We start from the raw sequence: 18,640 nt of genomic DNA, 5'->3' as shown, positions 1-18,640 counted from the left end.
TGCAGAGTATTTTTCAAAAATAGTATTTTCATCCCATTGGAAATTAAAATCTTAATAAATCAGTTTAAGGCAGAAATTATTATTATATACCGCCCCCCAAGTATAAGGTATGGAGATTTCAGTGTGTTTCAGTAAGCTGACTTCTTTCCACTGATTGTTTTTTAAAGGTTTTATTTATGTATTTGACAGAGAGATCACAAGTAGGCAGAGAGGCAGACTGGGTGGTGGGGGTTGGGAAGCAGGCTTCCTGCTGAGCGGAGAGCCCAAAATGCGGCTCAATCCCAGGATCCTGAGACTATGACCTGAGCTGAAGGCAGAGGCCCAACCCCCCTGAGCCACCCAGGTACGCCCCAACTGATTTTTATATATAAATTACTAATAAAATAGAATTGGCCATATATCCCTTACATGTTTTTCTGCTCACTAGGTTTATGTATACTCAGGTCCTTAGCTTTCTGAACACTAAATCTGTCAATTTTATATAGGTAGATAGATATAATGTAAATTCTTAAGGAGGGGCTAGATTGTCAAGCAGGTGATGTTCAGAACACCTGCCACTTCTTGTCACATTTCTCCATCTGGAATGGCTTTAGTTTACACGGTTGGTTCATGACATAATAAAATGTTGCTGCTCAGTTTAATTCCAGTGTTTCTACCCACAGAAGTGTCAGCTGTGTCTTTGCCAGGAGGGCTTACATAAAATGACTGGGTCATTTTGCTTTTCAAAGATGAGCATGAAGATCCAAAGACAAAGAAATTTTAGAAGTCTGATGGGAAATTTGACCGACAGGAATAAAGTACACAGGACAAACGTGCAGAGAGTAGACGAAATGTGTAGTAGATAGAACAGTAGTGGCAAGGGAGGCTCTCCTGTCAAGAGATTTGAGTTCTAGTTCATATTTTACAAGCAGAAACTGTGATCTGGTTAGTTACTTGACCTCTTTGAGCGTTAATTTCCTTGACTGTTCGGTAACACAGGGATTGGAAGATTGGATGTGATCATGCAACATAAGCCCTTGTTGAACACAGTACCTGGCGCATATTGAGAAAATACTAGGCTTGAGCCTCAGATGAGGTGGTACCATTAGAGGGAGAATAGTTGTAAGCGCAGAGGGATCAGTTGCTACCTTGGCTTCCTTCTGACTCACTTAGGCCTGTGCCTGTATTCCTGTGCCTGTATTCCTTTCTCACCAAATTGTTCTCAGATTCTAGGAGCTCTTGGCATGGCCAGGAAGAAGCCTACAGATTGTGTTATGGGAGACTTGTCAGAGGTGACCTAGTCCAGCGAGCATGAGCTAGATCTAGCTTACTATGGGGAAGAGCAAAGGTTTCAGAGAAAGGATGAAGGGAAAAATCTGTAAAAGTAGGGCAGACTTATTGAAGACATAATAGTACAAAATCACTTTTTTATAACGTATTTTGTCTTAAGACCTATGGTCTAAATCAGTTTTTGGCTATTTGTAGCTGGAAATTTGCATTTGTGGTGGTATGAGGGAGCTGGTGCTGTATGTGAGAAAGGAGATAAGGGAACCTAGCACTCTGTGACGTGCCAGGATCTATACCTAGCAAGTCAGTTGCCTGTATACCCCTCAATACAGCATATGGATTGTCTATGATGTGTTTAGCACATGAAGTTATCTCGGTTTGTAAATTGGCTGTTTGACATGGGTACTTTAATCTTCCATTTTATAGATGAGACAAAGAAACCAAAGTGCAGAATTTATCCTGATTTTCATCATCGTATGATTGTTGCGTATGAGAATATATAAGGTATTAAGGGCTAATGGGATATCAAATTACCAAACAAATTCCAAATGGTTCAGGGAAAAAAAGTTCTTTGTTCTGTACTAACTACAAAAGACTGTGACTTTTCTCAAAATAAAAACAAATTAAGAAAAATGAAAACAACAACAACAACATCAAAACCCCGAAGTACAGAATTTAGATTTGGTTCCAGATCAGGTGTTTGTTCAACACACGCCACAGTGACTGATGAAAACATGTTAGATATTTTTAAAAAGCCTTTAAAAGAAGCTAGGTAGACATTTGAGACATTTCTAATGTTCAGGCCTATGTAAGCAGATTACATTATCGCACTTAACTGAATCTCTACAAATTATTTAAGTTAGAAAGCATTTGCATTTCATGGGTAGTAGTGTTCTTTTGAGGTTTCACTGACATTTTTTTCTAGGATCAAGTTCTCAAACTTGCATCAGAATCACCTGGAGGACTTAAGTAAGATTCAGTAGGGCTGATGTGGCCTGAGAGTTTGCAATTTTAGTGGTTCCCTGGTGATACAGCACTTTGAGAACCACTGACCAAAAAGAACAAAACAAAACATTGTATTACTGATTCTTTGGTGAAACAGTAGAACAGTCCTGGAAGGGAATTCTAAGACCACAGATAGAAACTGAAATTTAGATGTTTCCAAAACTCACTGGATTATACTTATTACTGAATTTAGAGACTAAAAGACTTGTATTATTACTGTATTTTTGGAGAGTGCTTTTGGTTACAAAAGGAAATCAAGAAAAGGTAAATATTGAAATGCAGTGATAAATTAAAAATAATACAATAGGTTTGTATTTTTCTCCCACTAAAAACAATATTAATTGCTATATATGAATTTTCTCATGGATTTTTTTCCTTTTTTTCCTTCCCCTTCTTTTCTTGTCTCTGTAGGTGGCAAATCTTCCAAAAGACTATAAGATAGCCCTCAACTATGTCCCCGGAATGGATGTTTTGGTGAGTAAAATGTACATTTCTGAGTTCCTTTTTAGTAGCTGATTAAAGGGATGGGGTCATTCTATTGAGACATGGAATTACCGCCCATTTAGAAGTTAGCTAACGCTCGGAATTTGAAGAAAGTATCCTTCGAATTCAAGTTGCATGGTTATTATTTTTGTTTTATCCTCAAGTAACTGCTAAACTTTACTTATGGGTAAGCTTTTCAGTACATGTTGTCTTAGACCTGTTACTTCTAAAGTAAATAAGATCATCTTCCTTAGAGCTAGCCACAGATTTCTCTTTCCTGTAACTTCCTCCTAAAAGCTGGAGTGTGAAATTAGGCAAATTCTTTGCATATTCTGCAAAGGTCCTCTAGAAGTCTTTTTCCTATTTAATTTGAGACCACTATGTATTAGTCAATAGATTTTGAGAAATTTACAATATAAATAGGAGGTTATAATTATAAATATGCTTTTATTACCGCAACCAAGAAATTTTAATTATTTTTCTGATTACAAATTACCAGAATTCAAACATGAAGAAATCTTGCAAGCATAGAGATGCCTACATACCCACCATGTAGCTTGTAAAACCTTACCATGGTGCAGTATTTGCTTCAAATCTACTTTCAAGTGAAACATTATAAATATTACTAAAGACCCTTGTATTGCCTCTTTCTTGTCTCCACAAATCCCCACTTTGTTCTTATACACAATTTGACTATTAGGAACAAGTCTTCTGAGCTGGAATTTTCATCCCACTGCATGTTTTCAGGGCTTGGCGTGAGGATAGCGTCCTCGGGGGTTGTGCTAGGGCAACAACACGAAGTAGCCGCACCTGCTCTTTTCCATTTACTGCAAATCTGTACTCATACATAAGTTACTGTATTTTTGCACAATTTCATACTTAATAGCATTACACGGTATTTACCACTTTGCAACTTCTGTTTTGCAACACACCTATGACAGGCGCTGATCCATGCTGATTCATTTTAACTGCTGTATTGTATTCCTTGAGTTGAACTTAAAATCATTTGGGTGATTTTAAGTAGACCTCTTTCCATGATTTATGGAACACTTATTACAGACCCACTTGGTGCAAGCTATCTCAGGCTTTGCATACTTTTTGTGGATTAGCCAATCAATCCATTGTTACCAGTTAAACTATGTTAAGCCCATGGCTAAGTGCTTATGCTTAAAAAGTCTTTCAAAGACAGACTCTAAGGCTGTCATTTCAAGAGAATGTCAAAGGCCTATTTCTTTTCCATAAGAAAGTAATTATTTAAGTTAGCATGAGCTATCTAAAGTTCCGTAGAATGTGTCTCTTCATGCTAAACCAGATAGCCTCAAGTCTAGGTCAGTGTCTGTCCTGTTGAATTAGGGGGCATTCTCTGGAGATAGAAATGTAAAATCATAGCAGACTGGAAGTTAATCTAATCATTCAGTTACTCTGGGAATAAGCACAGCATTTGTTTAGGAAAAAAAGAGGAGTCAGCACCTTACCAGATACTTTAAGAAACAAACACATCACCTAGCCTTGTGTGCTTTAATAATAACTAAGTAAGGGGGATGAAAGGGGCCTTTTTATAATGTGATTTTTTTTTGAACTTTCAAAATGATTTCACATATTTATCTCCTTGGATGTTTAGAAAAACCCTTCCAGGAAGGCAAGATAGCCACCATAATCTGTGTGATTTCTGTTTTACAAATGACACACTGAGATTGGCAAGAATATTTCACTGAAGGTTATACAACTAAAAAGTGACACTCTTAAAAAAGAAACTTCAGGTTGGGAGGTTGGGTGAGCCTGGTGGTAGGTATTATGGAGGGTACATATTGAATGGAGCACTGGGTGTGGTGCATAAACAATGAATGCTGGAACACTGAAAAGAAATTTTAAAAATACATTTAAAAAAAGAAACTTCAGGTCATCTGACATTTAACCTTGGGTTACAGTATATGAGTATCTAAATAATTATAATAGCAAGGGCAAGGGAAGGTATTCTTTTTTTTTCTATTTTTTAAATTTTTTTATTATTATTTTTCTTAATAATTTATTTGAGAGAGGCAGAGGAAGTGAGAAAGGGAGAAGCAGACTGAGCAGGAAGCCTGGTGTGAGACTTGATCCCAGAACCCTGAGATCAAGACCTAAGCTAAAGGCAGACACTTAACTGATTCAGCCACCCAGGCGCCCCAAGGGAAGGTGTTCTAAGTGAAACATTTAAGTAATAAAGATGTACTCTGCCCTGACTGGAGAAGCATTTAGTTGTGTGATTGCCAAACTGACTCAAAGAAATCATGCAGCTCTTAATGTTAAACTGAAAATAACAAAATAGATTATTTTGTGCTGGTATAATCATAGATTATGCTAAATCACAGTTTTCAGTATGGGCTGGTGGTAGCAAGAGCCAAACTTGTAAAAATAAAGCTGATTCATTGCCACATTTTTTTTCGTGTTTCTGTAATTGAGAAAAGTCCACTATTCTTTGATCTTGGCATACTGTCCTGGCACAACTGGAGAAACTTTGTTCTTGGCCACCATAATTGGCAAGAAAAATAAGCCCGTGCAGAAGGCTTTGGGCAGAAACTGGTCCTAGGCTTTGTTTTACCTTTATTTTAAAAATGTGGGTTTCTGCCAAGACCAGAGGAGTTTCCCAGTGGAGAGGCCAGTGATGATTTGTCAGGGGTCAGAGTCCCAGCTGCTTTATCTTTTGTTTCTCAACAATAGAGGGCAGAGTAGGAATCAGAATGGAGACCAGAAAGATTCTCTGGGGCCAAAGCAATAAAATTCTGCCTGAGGCACCGGGCAGAAGGCTCTAGAATAGAATACAGTTCATTGTCATGCTTTTGCTTTAAAAATCTGCTAAATACTCCTGAATATTTAGGGAGCTACTTTTCTAAGAAACCTCCTAGAAAATTACCTAGCGGATTCTCACAGATAGCAGGGTGTGACCAACCAGTTGGTGTTTAAATCTGATGATAATTACTAATTCTATTTTAAACTCTTGAAACTATAATATTGCCAGACAGTTAGGATTTTAAGTCACTAACCATAAAAATCCTAACTTAAAATCCTAAACATTTCTGCTCCTTCCATTCACCAGTAATGTTGCCACAGAAAGACCAAAAACTGTGTTGCTGAATTTGTGTCACACATCTGTAGTCATTCAATGTTTATAAAATAAGATAAACTATGACTTGTTTCTAGTATTTGAGTTTAGAAAAAAATTATCAGTTTTAGTTATAGATTCATCAGTTTTAACTTTTTATTCAGAAATAATTTCAAATATACAGCAAAGTTATAAGCATATTCTAAGAACACTCACAAACTGTAATCCATATTCATCTGTTTTTAGCATTTTGCCCCATTTGCTTTAATAAATGCTTGCTTTTTGTGCTCAGGTGTGTGTGTTATTTTTCTAAACTCATTGAGTCACTTGTATACTTAATGGCTGTTTATCCCTAAATACTTAAGTGTGTATTTCCTAAGTAAAGGATTTTCTCTTACCTAACCACAGTATGGTTGTCAGTTTCAATAAATTTAGCAATAACAAAAATGTTTAAATCTATTGGCTGTATTTCAGTTTTATCAAAAAAAAATTTTTTAAGTATTTCTTTCCCCCAGTACAAGATCTAATCTAGGATAATGATTTCCTTTTTTGACATTATGTGTGATAGACAGAATAATGGCTCCCCAAAGATGTCCCAGGCTGTGAATATATCTTTTACATGGTAAGAGGGATTTTGCTGATGTAATTAAGGATGTGGGAGATGGGAAGTTTATCTGGGATTATCCAGATGGGTGTGGTCTAATCTCGTGAATCCTTATAAGAAGGAAGCAAGAGTGTGAGAGTCAGAGAGAATGATTAAAAGATGTCGAATTGTTGACTTTGAAAATGGGGTTGTTATGCCCCAATAATGGATCCGTGATTAAAGGAGCGAAACCGATATAAATCGAAGGTCAAGCAAAGCTTTCTTTCGCGCCAAGCATCAAGAATCTAACCGAACGTTTGGGGACACACGTCTTACAAGAGAGGGCAACCCTTCGCTGTTTCACAGACTAGCTTTTAAGGGCAAAGGCCTTTAAGCCAGCCTATTACACCTTGATTGGGATTGGCACCCAAAAGGCTCCCAGAGGGCGGGGCCCATACTCCTTGGTAACCAGGAAGACAGTATGCATCCCCCCACTGATCGGATGTCTCCACCTGGCCTGATCCATCCTTGTATCTGGGCTTTGCTACCTAGAGCTGTTTTTCTTGGACTTGTTTTTAAGTGAATCCCTTGGGAGAAGGAGAGCAGGGACAGTTTAAGGGTTAAACAACAAGGTTTTTGTTTAACCTCAATGAAAGCCTCTTGCTAAAATATAAAAATATAAAATAGGTCCTTACAGGGTAAGGGACCACCCGCCAAGGGATGCAGGTAGTCTCCAGAAGCTGGAAAAGGCAGGGCTCCTGGGTGGCTCAGTTGATTAAGTGTCTCCATTTAGCTCAGGTATGATCCCAGGGTTCTAGGATTGAGCCAGAACTCCCTGGTTGGTGGGGAGTCTGCTCCCTCTTCTTCTGCCCGTCCCCTAGCCTATACTCTTTTACTCTCCCTCTATCTCAAGTAAATAAAATCTTAAAATAAAATAGAAGCTGGAAAAGGCAAGGAAAGGAATTCTCTGGTAGAGCCCCTAAAAGAAACCCAGACTGCATGAACACCCTGATTTGAGCCTAGTAAGACCTGTGTTAGATTTCTGACCTCAGGAACAGTAAAATAATAAATCTGTGCTGTTTTAAGCCCACTAAGCTTGTGTAAGCTAATATCTCCTGTCTCTTTACTCTGCTTTAAAAGCTCCTCAGCCTTTCTTTTGTCTCTATGACATTAAAATGTAAAGTAACACAACCATCCCCTTTAAGTAAGATGTGTGTCTTTGAAACATTTGACTGATGTTTCTTAATGATTATATTCAGATTATGCATTTGAAGCCATGATGCTACATAAGTGATGAAATGTCTTTAGGTTATCACACCCAGAGGCACACAGTGCCCATTTTCCCCTCAAGGTGCTTAAACAGATCCCCTGGTGAAGATATTCTGCTAGTTCTATGTATTTACTCATTAGCAACGCATGAGCAATATTAGAGGGAGATGTTTTAAGATCATGCACAGTTCCTCATCAAAAGTTTTCCCCCCAAATTTAGCATCTATTGATGCTTACCTAAACCATTCTTTACTGTATGTCATGTCAGTTTTTAATTATTTTTTTATAAGATTTTATTTATTTGATAGAGATCACAAGTAGACAGAGAGGCAGGCAGAGAGTGAGGGGGAGGCAGGCTCCCTGCTGAGCAGAGAGCCCAATGCAGGCTTGATCCCAGGACCCTGGGATCATGACCTGAGCTGAAGGCAGAGGCTCTAACCCACTGAGACACCCAGGTGCCCAGTTTTTAATTATTTTTAAAGGCAAGGTTAAAGAAAGAAGTCATTGGGAATATGTAACCTCATTCTAACCATAATCCTCCAGGCGACTGTCCCCCTGCAGCCCCCTGCCCCGGGTGTGCAGGATTCCCAGTCTCCGGTCTTCCTGCCTTCTTTTGCTGGGCTCTGCTGCCTCTGGGCTCCTCCCATCTCCCTGGCCATTCCAGGGCTTCTCATTTGAGGTTTTGACTCTTCTTGAGTTGACACAACTGATTAAACAAGCTAACACACACCTAATTGTTTTACCCTTCCCTCTTTCTATGCTTTGAATGCCAGAGTTCTTAGGAAACAGAAAAAAGGAGCTCCTGAAACCAGGCCTCTAAGACCCGCATTGTGTGGCACCTTTTCAAACCCTCTTCCAGCCCTACGTCCTCATGGGTTCCCACTGCGCGGCAGACCCTCTACCAGCCGCATGCACATCCTCACAGGTTCCCTGTGGCCCCTGTTCCTCTGCACATGGTGGGACCTTTGATTCCAGTAACTCCAGACTCTAGGTTTCATTTTCGCTTCTGTAAGGGAGCCTTCCTTTTCCTCCTTGATGAAGCCAAATCCTCCGGTTGGAAACTCCCTTTGTGACCGTCTTCAAAGGAACAGTTTCCCGTTTATTTGTGTATTTACTTAATTGATAACCTTCGGCTTAGACCTGTAAACTTCATGAGGACAGGGATTGTCTATGTTTGCTCTGTTTTTATAGCATTAGTGCCTAATGACTGATAGGGACCTAATGAATAACTTGCTGAGAGAAAGTGAGGAAGGAAGGAGAAAAGTTCTCACGTAATCTCTTGTTATTCCTCTAAGGCACAAATTTGACCTGGATGGAGTCCACAGGATTATTGTGAGATGAATGCCTATAACGCCTCACACAATACCTGCACCTCAACATTATTGCCCTTCTTTTTTAGATATATGTACATTTTATTAAAAATCTTATGCATAAGGCATTATGCAATTTTTAGGAATCAGGGTTTCCTTGAGGCTCCTATTAAACTACTTTCATTGAGGACGCCTGGGTGGCTCAGTGGGTTAATGACCTGCCTTCGGCTCAGGTCATGATCTCAGGATCCTGGAATTGAGTCCCGCATTGAGCTCTCTGCTCAGCAGGGAACCTCTCCGCCTGCTTGTGATCTCTCTTTGTCAAATAAATAGGTAAAATCTTGAAAAAAATAAAAACTAAACTACTTTCATGGAGTCATTTCCATAATCAAGGACTTCCTCATTGTTCCAGAGACTAAAGGATCAACGCCCAATTCCTCAATCTGATGCTCAGGACTCTTCCTAATCTTGCCTCATCTTATTATCTTTTATTTCTCAACACCAACCTGCCACCCCAGGAAGATGCATCCCTTTCTCCTAACATTACCGTGCTTATTCTCAACTCTAGGACTTGGCTCAGGGCTACTGCCCTTCACCACGAATGCCCTTCCCTCTTCCATCCGCTCATGCCGGTTCTACTGCCCAGTCATGTAGTATCTTGCCCCTGAAAGCAACCTCATGACCCTCTTTATCCGAGGCCAGGAGGAGATCCCCCTTTCTCCCCAGAGCCATTTCCTACTGTTCGAGACCCAGCTCTCTTTGGAAAAACTGGCATTACCCCTGCTCTGCTTGACTCGGGGAGACACGGTGGTCAGTAACACCAACATGGGATCTGGTCTGTGGACCCTACCTTTTAGTTCATCATCTCTGCATTTTTATAGAATTTGTCCATTTTGGATACCTGTTCATTTTGAGTACCTGATCGTATATGGCTTACAGAGCTGTTTAAAATTGTATGTGTTATGTATTTGTCTCAACGTGTTGTGAGAAATAATTAAGATCGGAAAAAGTCCAAGATATAGGATATATACATTTGTTAGAGGCTACCATTATTTTGTCATGCTTTCTTTTTACTGTCTTATTTAGGGATTTATTTAGGAAAGATTAGGGGTCAAATCTTTCACTCCTCTGTATTTCTCTGCCATTCAAGGAGGTAGGTATTACTCAAAAAATTGCTCACCAATAAACATTTAACTGTTGTCAAAATATGTCCCGATTCCCAGATGTTAAAGGAGTCCATGTTACTTGTTTAGAGTTCTTTGGTTCTCACTAACAGTAATGAATTGAAACTTAAAGAAGGAAAGCAGAGGGGTGCCTGGGTGGCTCAGTGGGTTAAGCCTCTGCCTTCAGCTCAGGGTCCTGGGATCGAGTCCCGCATCGGACTCTCTACTTGGCAGGGAGCCTGCTTGCTCCTCTCTCTTTCTCTGCCTGCCTCTCTGCCTACTTGTGATTTCACTCTGTCAAATAAATAAATAAAATCTTTAAAAAAAAAAAAAAAAGAAAGCAAAAAAAAAAAAAAATTCTAGTTATAAGGATGCTTAAGAGAACAGCATTCTAGTAAAAGGGCAAGGATGTGGCCAGGCTTCATGAAGGGATTCCAGCCAGTACCGGAAAACTACCGGGTCTCCCTTTTCCTCTCTCTGAGTCTCTGCATCTCTGCCTTATGCTGTTCTGTCTGTGCAGAATTTCTTTGTGTTCCGGTCATCTGGTGAAATGTAGCTACCCCAGACTCCCAACTTTATATATCTGCGGTTGTGGCGCTGCTCAGAGATGGCTTAGTTTCTATTACCTACCGGCTTGGGGTAGGGACTTTCCAATTGGTCCAACTGGCTGAGGATCTACCATTATCCAGTTAAGCCATAGGGCAAGTTTCCTAGTTGTTGGTAAGGATCCTGAGGCTCAACCCCTAGGATTAGAAGTACTTCCTAGAGAAACAGATTAAATCCTCCAAGTAGATACTGTACTTACCTACTTATACCTCCTATATAAAAAGAAAGTATTTTTTAGTGCATAGGTATAAAATATTAAATGAATAAAATATAACATTAAATACTATTTTTAAGTAGCTCTTTTGTGTACTCAAACTACAGGACCCATCTTAATTAGTGATTATATGAAGATACTCTTCAGAATAGCTAGGCCATTACTGTCTGGTAGAAACATAATGGAAGCCATATGTGTAATCTTAAAAATTGTTCAGTGGCCACATTTTAAAAAAAAAAAAAAAGTAAAAAGGAACAGGGGAATAAGTAAAATAGTTTTTTTTTTGTTTTGTTTTGTTTTTTAATATTTTATTTATTTATTTGACAGAGAGAGAGATCACAAGTAGGCAGAGAGGCAGGCAGAGAGAGAGAGGGAAGCAGGCTCCCTGCTGAGCAGAGAGCCCGATGCGGGGCTCGACCCCAGGACCCTGAGATCATGACCTGAGCCGAAGGCAGAGGCCTAACCCACTGAGCCACCCAGGTGCCCCAGTAAAATAGTTTTTATTGTAATATATCCAAAATAACATTTTACCTTCTCAAACTAAATTAATGGAATATTTTAAATTTTTTCATATTCAAAATCCACTGTGTATTTCACACCTATAGCACACTTCAGTGCAGATATTAAATTTTCGTCAGAAATATTTACTCCTTTCAATTTTCATAAAATTTACAATTGAAAGTGCCGATTCATATACCAGAGTTTTTCCAAATATACTTAAAAGTTTTCCAGGCCTGGGGCAGCTGGTGTGGCTTGGTCAGTTGAGCATCTGACTCTTGATTTGGGCTCTGGTGGTGATCTCAGAGATGTGAGATCCAGCCCCGCGTGGGGCTCCATGCCCAGCACAGTCTGCTTGAGATGCTCTCTCCCCTCCCTCTGCCCCTCCCCCAGCTTGCATGTGCTCTCTAAATAAATAAATAAAATCTTCAAAAAAAAAAAAAAAAAAAACCTCAAAAACCACACTTCCTCCAGTCACTGAATTGTATTGATTTTTTTACTTTAAACAAGTTAAGTAAAATTAAAATTTTAGTGCTTCAATCAGCCAAGCTATAGTTTGTGTGGTAAGTAGCCACAGGGGCTAATAGCCCCCGTATTGGCTAGTACAGATTAGACAGACCCTGGTATTTTATGGAGAAACATGAAGCTCTGAATAGATTAAGTGACTTGACTAAAAACCACAAAGTGTGTGAATAGTTGGGACTAGACAGTGAGCTTCTTGTTCATCATTTCTGCCCTTACCTGGCCATGCCATTCCTCCATCATTGTGCCATTTTGGGTGAGGATCAGAGACCATTTATAGGCCTGCCCTGGGAAATAACACATATTTATAGTGTTTGGACTGATTACCAGCTTAATCAGATTGAGGTTTCTACATCACTTTAATCCAAGCAAGAACATGAGAGTCAGATGCCTGAAGAGAATACTGAAGATCCAAATGAATTGTTTAGGCAGAAGACCAAAATAAATCATGACAAAACCAGCTTCTCCAAAAGGTAGTTAAGATTTTAGAGATTCCATACCAGCATTGGGAGCACACACTGTTTTGCAAAGTGCTTTGATAGAAATGTTTGAAATTTGCCTGCCTTGGAATGTTTGAGAGTAGCAGGGGAGTGTGTTCTCCAGCCCTAAGGGTAAATACTAGAAGGAGAATAAAGAAAGTCCACTAAAGACGACTGGCATTTGCTGTCTGGGTGTGACAGTTGGCTCGGAGAAATTTATTTTCATCATTAGGACTCTGAATTCATTGAACTGACACAGAAAGAGCCATTTCCACTCCCCAGAGCTCTCTTACTTGAGTCGAAGGACCAGTATGCGTGGTCCAGATGTGAGACCGTAAGACTCATGGTCACCTTTATGGAAAGCAAATACTGCAACTGTACGTGCTTTATACCACTGATGAAAGAACTAGGTGAGTCCTGGCGTTCTCATGTTTCTGTTTTACATTTATTGTACAACCTTGAACAAACCACTCCACGGCTCTAGGTCTTGGTTTTCCCATTTCTGAAATTGGTGGGACTGGAGCAGGTGGTCTAATGCATTCCTTCCAGATCTCAACTCTAGTGATTCTCAATGGCATGGCTCTACGTTCTTTGGATCTCTCAGCCTGGAGGTCAATGCTGGAAGCACAAGAAGAAAGAAAGGAATGCTTTGTGCCTTGGGCATTCATACCTCTAATTCTGACCAGACTGAGGTTTCTCACACATACACACACACACACACACATTAAAGCAAAGAAAACTAAAACAATCTACCTGGGCAGTAAGGCTGGTAATCAGATTAGATGGATTAGAAAAAAGGGTGCACGCTGTGGATATTCCTTAGAGGGTTCATGGTTTATGAGTCAGGGCTTTTCTCCCTAAGAATCACTAATGGAGTCATTACCCCAGCTCCTTTGTAGGGAACTCTCACAATGTAGATACCTGCATTAGGACCACTAAGGAAGGCCACAGGTCTCTCTCTACTGAGAGCTACCAAATGGAGGGTAGCACCAAGTATGCGTGAAATGTTATATTTTATAGTATGTTTTTTCTAGTGAAAGCTAATGGTACTTGCTCTTAGAGACTTCCTGTGCATCTAAGACTGATGCAGAATAATGTGTAAACTTATTTTAGCTTATAAACCAGAACAATTTCTTGAAAGGAGGAGGGGATAGAGAAGAGAAAGGCATGCCAGACTGAGGAAGTCCCCAGGGCATTTGTAAAGCACCCAGTTTCAGCCACGGTCTCGAATGTATCAGTTCTGGGACTGCAGAGGTGTTATATCACATATCATATAGTATCTATTTTATATGCTCATATAGGACCCACTTTAAATTTATGTGTGGTTTTAGAATGTGCATAGATATTTTCATTATTGGTCTTTGGAAGCAGTCCTATTCCTACTTATGTTTAGAATGCTTTTAAGTATAGTAGTTTTTATATCTTTTATTTCATCATTTAGTTAAATCATTAACTTGGTTATGGTATTTTAAAATCCCTTAGGAATTTTACAGCTTTTTTTTTTTTTTTTTTTTTTTTTTTTTTTTTTTAGATTTTATTTTTTTGACAGAGAAAGATGCAGCGAGAGAGGGAACACAAGCAGGGGGAGTGGGAGAGAGAGAGAAGCAGGGAGCCTGATAGGGAGCTCGATCCCAGGACCCCAGGATTATGACCTGAGCCGAAGGCAGATGCCTAACCATCTGAGCCACCCAGGAGCCCCAGGAATTTTTCATCTTTTGAACAAATCTTCAGTGGTGATGGCATGGTAGCAGGTCAAGAATTATAGATGAATTGATTCAGTTAGCATTTTAGAATGATACATATTACATAGGAATTGAAAGCATGTTTTTCCAGTAGTCTTAGCCGGAGTTGCTGTAATTAACCCAGCAAATATAAGACAGAAGCTACCAGGAAAGAAGATAAGAAATTGAGAGTCTGGGGTTAAGGAAAACCCAGGCAGATTTTCCCTTTCAAAGCAAGGAATATGTTTTGTTTTGCATGTATATGCAGGAATGGAACTTTAAATTATATGTACTTCAAGAATTTGACAGGTACCTCTTACCTCACTTCTTTGGCCTCCTGTGTGGTTTTATCAACTTTCCTAATTCTTCACATTCTTCTGCTAGTAAAATAGAGAACATTATTTGTATCTTACATTCTTCTGATGAATGTTGTGAGTTGATATTTATACAGAACTATTTAAACTATTTAAGCTTAAAATGGTTTCTGAAAGCTAAGGAATAGTGATGATAATGCCTGTTATTAAGGCAGAGGGAAAAATTACATTTGGGAAACTTACAGCCTTCAATCATGTTTCTTAATCATAATCTTAGAAGAGTCAGAAAGCAGATATATTATCTCACAAATGAAATGATGAGTTTCCTATGTTTCATTCTATTATATTTAATTAAAAAGAAAATATGATCTAGTCAAAGCTGGTTTTCTTGCAGACAGGTCAAAACTGGCTGATACCTAATTTTGTTTCAGCCTCAGAGCTATCTTTAATAAGTCCAAGAATCCTAAAAAGCTAACATGTGACTCTTTAAGCAAATTAATGAAAAGATAGAACTCTGAATTGATTATACAGTATTTTTCCCAAGGAAATTTGGCAAGAATGAATAATGAATGAAATACAATTTACAAGATGTTTAGAAATGTGATTTTCAGTAGTGTAGTAGTACAGAAGCTCATATTAACAAGCAGAGAATTCTTCATAAGTTATAAAGGGCAAGTTTTGGGCTAAGATTAGATGTGAGAGTTCCAGGATTTAACTGTAAGAAATTATAAGTTAAGGCTAGAAAATTTTTGCTAGGAAAAGTTGGTTGCTTCAGTTGTTGATTGGGTATGTGAAAGCTGGGGACCGTGGGGGACCGTGAGTGGCGGTGAGGGCATTGTCATAGCTAAATAAGAACTTAAATACAGAATGGAAACAAAGAGTTCAGCCGAAAATAGAGATAAACAGAAATGGTGGCAGTAAGCACCAGAGTTCCCTGGTTTAAAAATAAGAAACCTGTGACCAAAATCATTTCTAACCACAAAAAAGGAAAAGGGGGAAAAAAAAACAAAAACAAAACAAAAAAAACCCCTGCTCACTTAAGGCGCCAAGACTAGCAGAAACTAAGGGAGTACCTTAGTTCAGAATAAGGGAATTTGATTTTGGTTTTTCTATGTCAGAAGATTTGAGGGAAGGATAGACAAGCATATTGATAAAAGTGGAGTGAAGACAGGGTTTAAAGAGACTGACACCTAGAATCTGCTTGCCACAGAAAAATTTGCACAATTACAACGGAATGAATTAATTGGAGAAGGCTGCACCACCATATAAATACTCTTCAAACAGTTATTTGCAGTTTGTGCTGTATCCCATATCCTAGGAAATCTGCCCCTTGCTGACAGGGCTGACTGTCTAAAAGGGAATTATCACTGTTTAAATGGAGGGAGACTTGGAGAGCGATTCAGTCCCAAAGGAAAGAGTGACATTTTGGAAAGAGACCTGTGAATGATGCAAATGTGAACTTGCATGTGCTTGAGATAAGCACTGATTAAACAAAACAAAGAATCCATTCTGAACATACTTTGGAAATACATAGTCTTTGAGAACTTGGTTGATGAGTTGAGTGAAATGGCCTAATTGAACTAATTCCCATTTGGGGGTTTGTTTATTCTACTTTTCTGAAGCCAGAGCCAACACTTTTGAAAGTTTTGAATGACATTTCGTGCTTCCAGGAATTGGGGCTTACCAATTTGTAGATAAACCCGTTTCCTTTTTGGCTGTGTTATATTAATTAAAACTGTTCTGTTAAATGAATAGAAGATAGCCCCCTTGTATAATTTAGGATAAATTACTTGGCCTTCCCCCATAGATATATTCTGCTGGTAGGAAGGGAAATCTAGTGGTTTGGTTCGTTTTACATGGCATCAGCTCCTCCCTATAATATTTTTATTACAGCAGAAGTTATTTTAGATTTGTTAGGATCTTATAAACCAAGGCAATTATAGCTATCCCCAATCTTATTTTTCTCACTTGTTATATTTTAGCAGAGTTTAAAAAAAAAAATTCAGAGCTTCTACTTAAAAGATCTTTAAAGAAGAAAACATAGTGTTAAAGTATACAAAGTATATGAACTTATTTTATGTAATTATTTTAAGTAATGTTACACTGATTTTAAAAAATAGAATGGGTTTTAATATATCAAAGAGATTTTTTTCCTAATAATCTAAGCCTTTATTGGCCCAGAGCCATTTATAACAGAGGCTGGAAAACTATAGGCCAGATCCAATCCACTGCTTGATTTTAATGGTCAGTCAGCTGAGGTTGGTTTTTACAGATGAATGTTCACAGTCTATTTGATAATAGAGAATATTTTGAAACCCAGCTAAACAAAATGTTGACCCAAAATAATTTCATTCTTATTGGTAGACCTATGTTACAAGAGATGAAATTTGATGATTATGCAAAAGACATATTTAATTATTGTGACTACATTTTAATTTTGTAATAAGTTTTATAGAAATTCGCTTTCTCTCTATAATTGCACCTACATAATATCCTTTATTTTCGTCTCTTGGTATGTAAAGCCTAAAATACAGATTACCTAGCCCTTTATAGAAAGTGTCGACCCCTGACACAGAGTATTTTTTTCTCATTCATTTTTTATTCACTCATGCATTTGTTCAACAAATAGTTTCTGAGCAATTTTCCCATGCCAGACAGTTCTAGGCTGTGTCTAGAACTGCCTTCATAAAACTTACTTTCAAGTTATGTGCATCATCTCCTCACAACTAACTTGTTCTATTATTCCCATTCTATAGAGAGGTTCAGAGACTTTATGCAGCTTTTCTGGAGTTTCTCAGCCCAAATTGAACCCCAGTTATACCTGACTATACACATTTGAACTTCTAACCTAATGGGTAGGGCTCGCTTCAGGGACATGTCTCCATGATTGGTTTAATGCTCTGCTGTCACCATCTTAATAATTATTCATTCTTGAACAAATTATTCATTCTTGAACAAATTTTGCACTTGGCTCTACAAATTATGTAGCTGGCTTGCTGCAAAGATAAAAGTGCTTCTCTCTGAGACCATTCTCCTGCCAGGGCTGTTTGTTTTTTAAATAACCACATGAATTTATCTATGAAGAAGTCTTAGAATCTATCAAGCACTTTGGAAAAATAAGCTATTTTTAACCCACTGTTTCATATTCCAGTTCACCAAAAGACTTCAAGTCCTTGAGGGCTAGGACTCTCTCCTACAATGTTTTTTTCTTTTTTTCTTTTTTTTTTTTTGGATAACTCCCTCTATGCCTAAAACTGTTCTAAGAACATTGTGAGTGAGTAAAGTGAGTAAACCTTGTCAAGGCTAAGACTTGGTTCCATCTTTAATTTACTTCCATGGAAGACCAACATTCTTCTTCTTCTTCTTCCTTTTCTTCTTCTTCTTCTTTTTTTTTTTTTTTAAGATTTTATTTATTTATTTGACACAGAGAGAGAGAAAGTGCACAAGCAGGGGGAGCAGCAGACAGAGGGAGAGGGAGAAGATCTCTCCACTGAGCAGGGAACCCCATGGGAGTCTCAGTCCCAAGACCCTGGGATCATGACCTGAGCCAAAGGCAGACATAACCAGCTGAGCCACCCAGATGCCCAAAAGAGCAACATTCTTTACCATCAGTACTTTGTTCACATCTTTTTTTTTTTTTTAATTTTTTTTTTAATGTTCACATCTTTATTCATTTGCAAATTTAGAAGCAGATGTTACATCTGAGTTAAACAAAACACAAGAACTGACCTGTTCTGATATAAGGAAATTCTTTGTCCAGCAGTGACCAAAACATTAATGTCTTTGAAGAAGGATGCTCCAAGTTTACTGTATTTATAACAGATTCGTTTATCTTCCTTTCTTTCAATTTCTTGCAGCCTAGTCATTGTTGGATAAGAGTGATGGTGGAACAGTTGTCAGTCAGCTTAACTGATCTTCTGGACAAGTTTTCAAATATTTCTGAAGGCTTGAGTAATTACTCTATCATAGACAAACTTGTGAAAATAGTGGACGACCTTGTGGAGTGCATGGAGGAACACTCATCTGAGGTAAATTTGTATTCCTTGGGATGGCTTCTTACTACTCTTCTCTAAGACCTATGCTGATTGGGGGTGGCAAGGGTGGGTGGTGTCTTTTATTTGTGAA

At 38.5% G+C, this 18,640-nt stretch overlaps 1 protein-coding gene and 1 long non-coding RNA gene across 5 annotated transcripts in view; one reads left to right on the top strand and one right to left on the bottom strand.

Annotated features, from left to right (window-relative positions):
* KITLG (KIT ligand) overlaps window positions 1–18,640 on the top strand; it is an 87,546-nt gene that overhangs the window by 44,777 nt on the left and 24,129 nt on the right. For all 3 annotated transcript variants that reach the window (XM_045082971.1, XM_004748570.3, XM_004748571.3), the window contains exons 3-4: window positions 2,683–2,745; window positions 18,373–18,543. In XM_045082971.1, the coding sequence (XP_044938906.1) occupies window positions 2,683–2,745; window positions 18,373–18,543 (234 nt within the window). The remainder of the gene's footprint in view (window positions 1–2,682; window positions 2,746–18,372; window positions 18,544–18,640) is intronic.
* The window catches only part of LOC123392856, a 191,636-nt gene continuing 184,929 nt past the window's right edge, over window positions 11,934–18,640 (bottom strand). For both annotated transcript variants that reach the window (XR_006607534.1, XR_006607533.1), the window contains 2 exons: window positions 14,522–14,581; window positions 11,934–13,098 (listed from right to left, as the gene is read on the bottom strand). This is a non-coding gene — a long non-coding RNA (uncharacterized LOC123392856). The remainder of the gene's footprint in view (window positions 13,099–14,521; window positions 14,582–18,640) is intronic.

This window comes from Mustela putorius, unplaced genomic scaffold (assembly GCF_011764305.1).
Source record: "Mustela putorius furo isolate JIRA1106 unplaced genomic scaffold, ASM1176430v1.1 tig00000640_pilon_pilon_pilon, whole genome shotgun sequence".
NCBI lineage: Eukaryota > Metazoa > Chordata > Mammalia > Carnivora > Mustelidae > Mustela > Mustela putorius.
This window is presented reverse-complemented; position numbering and strand designations above follow the sequence as displayed.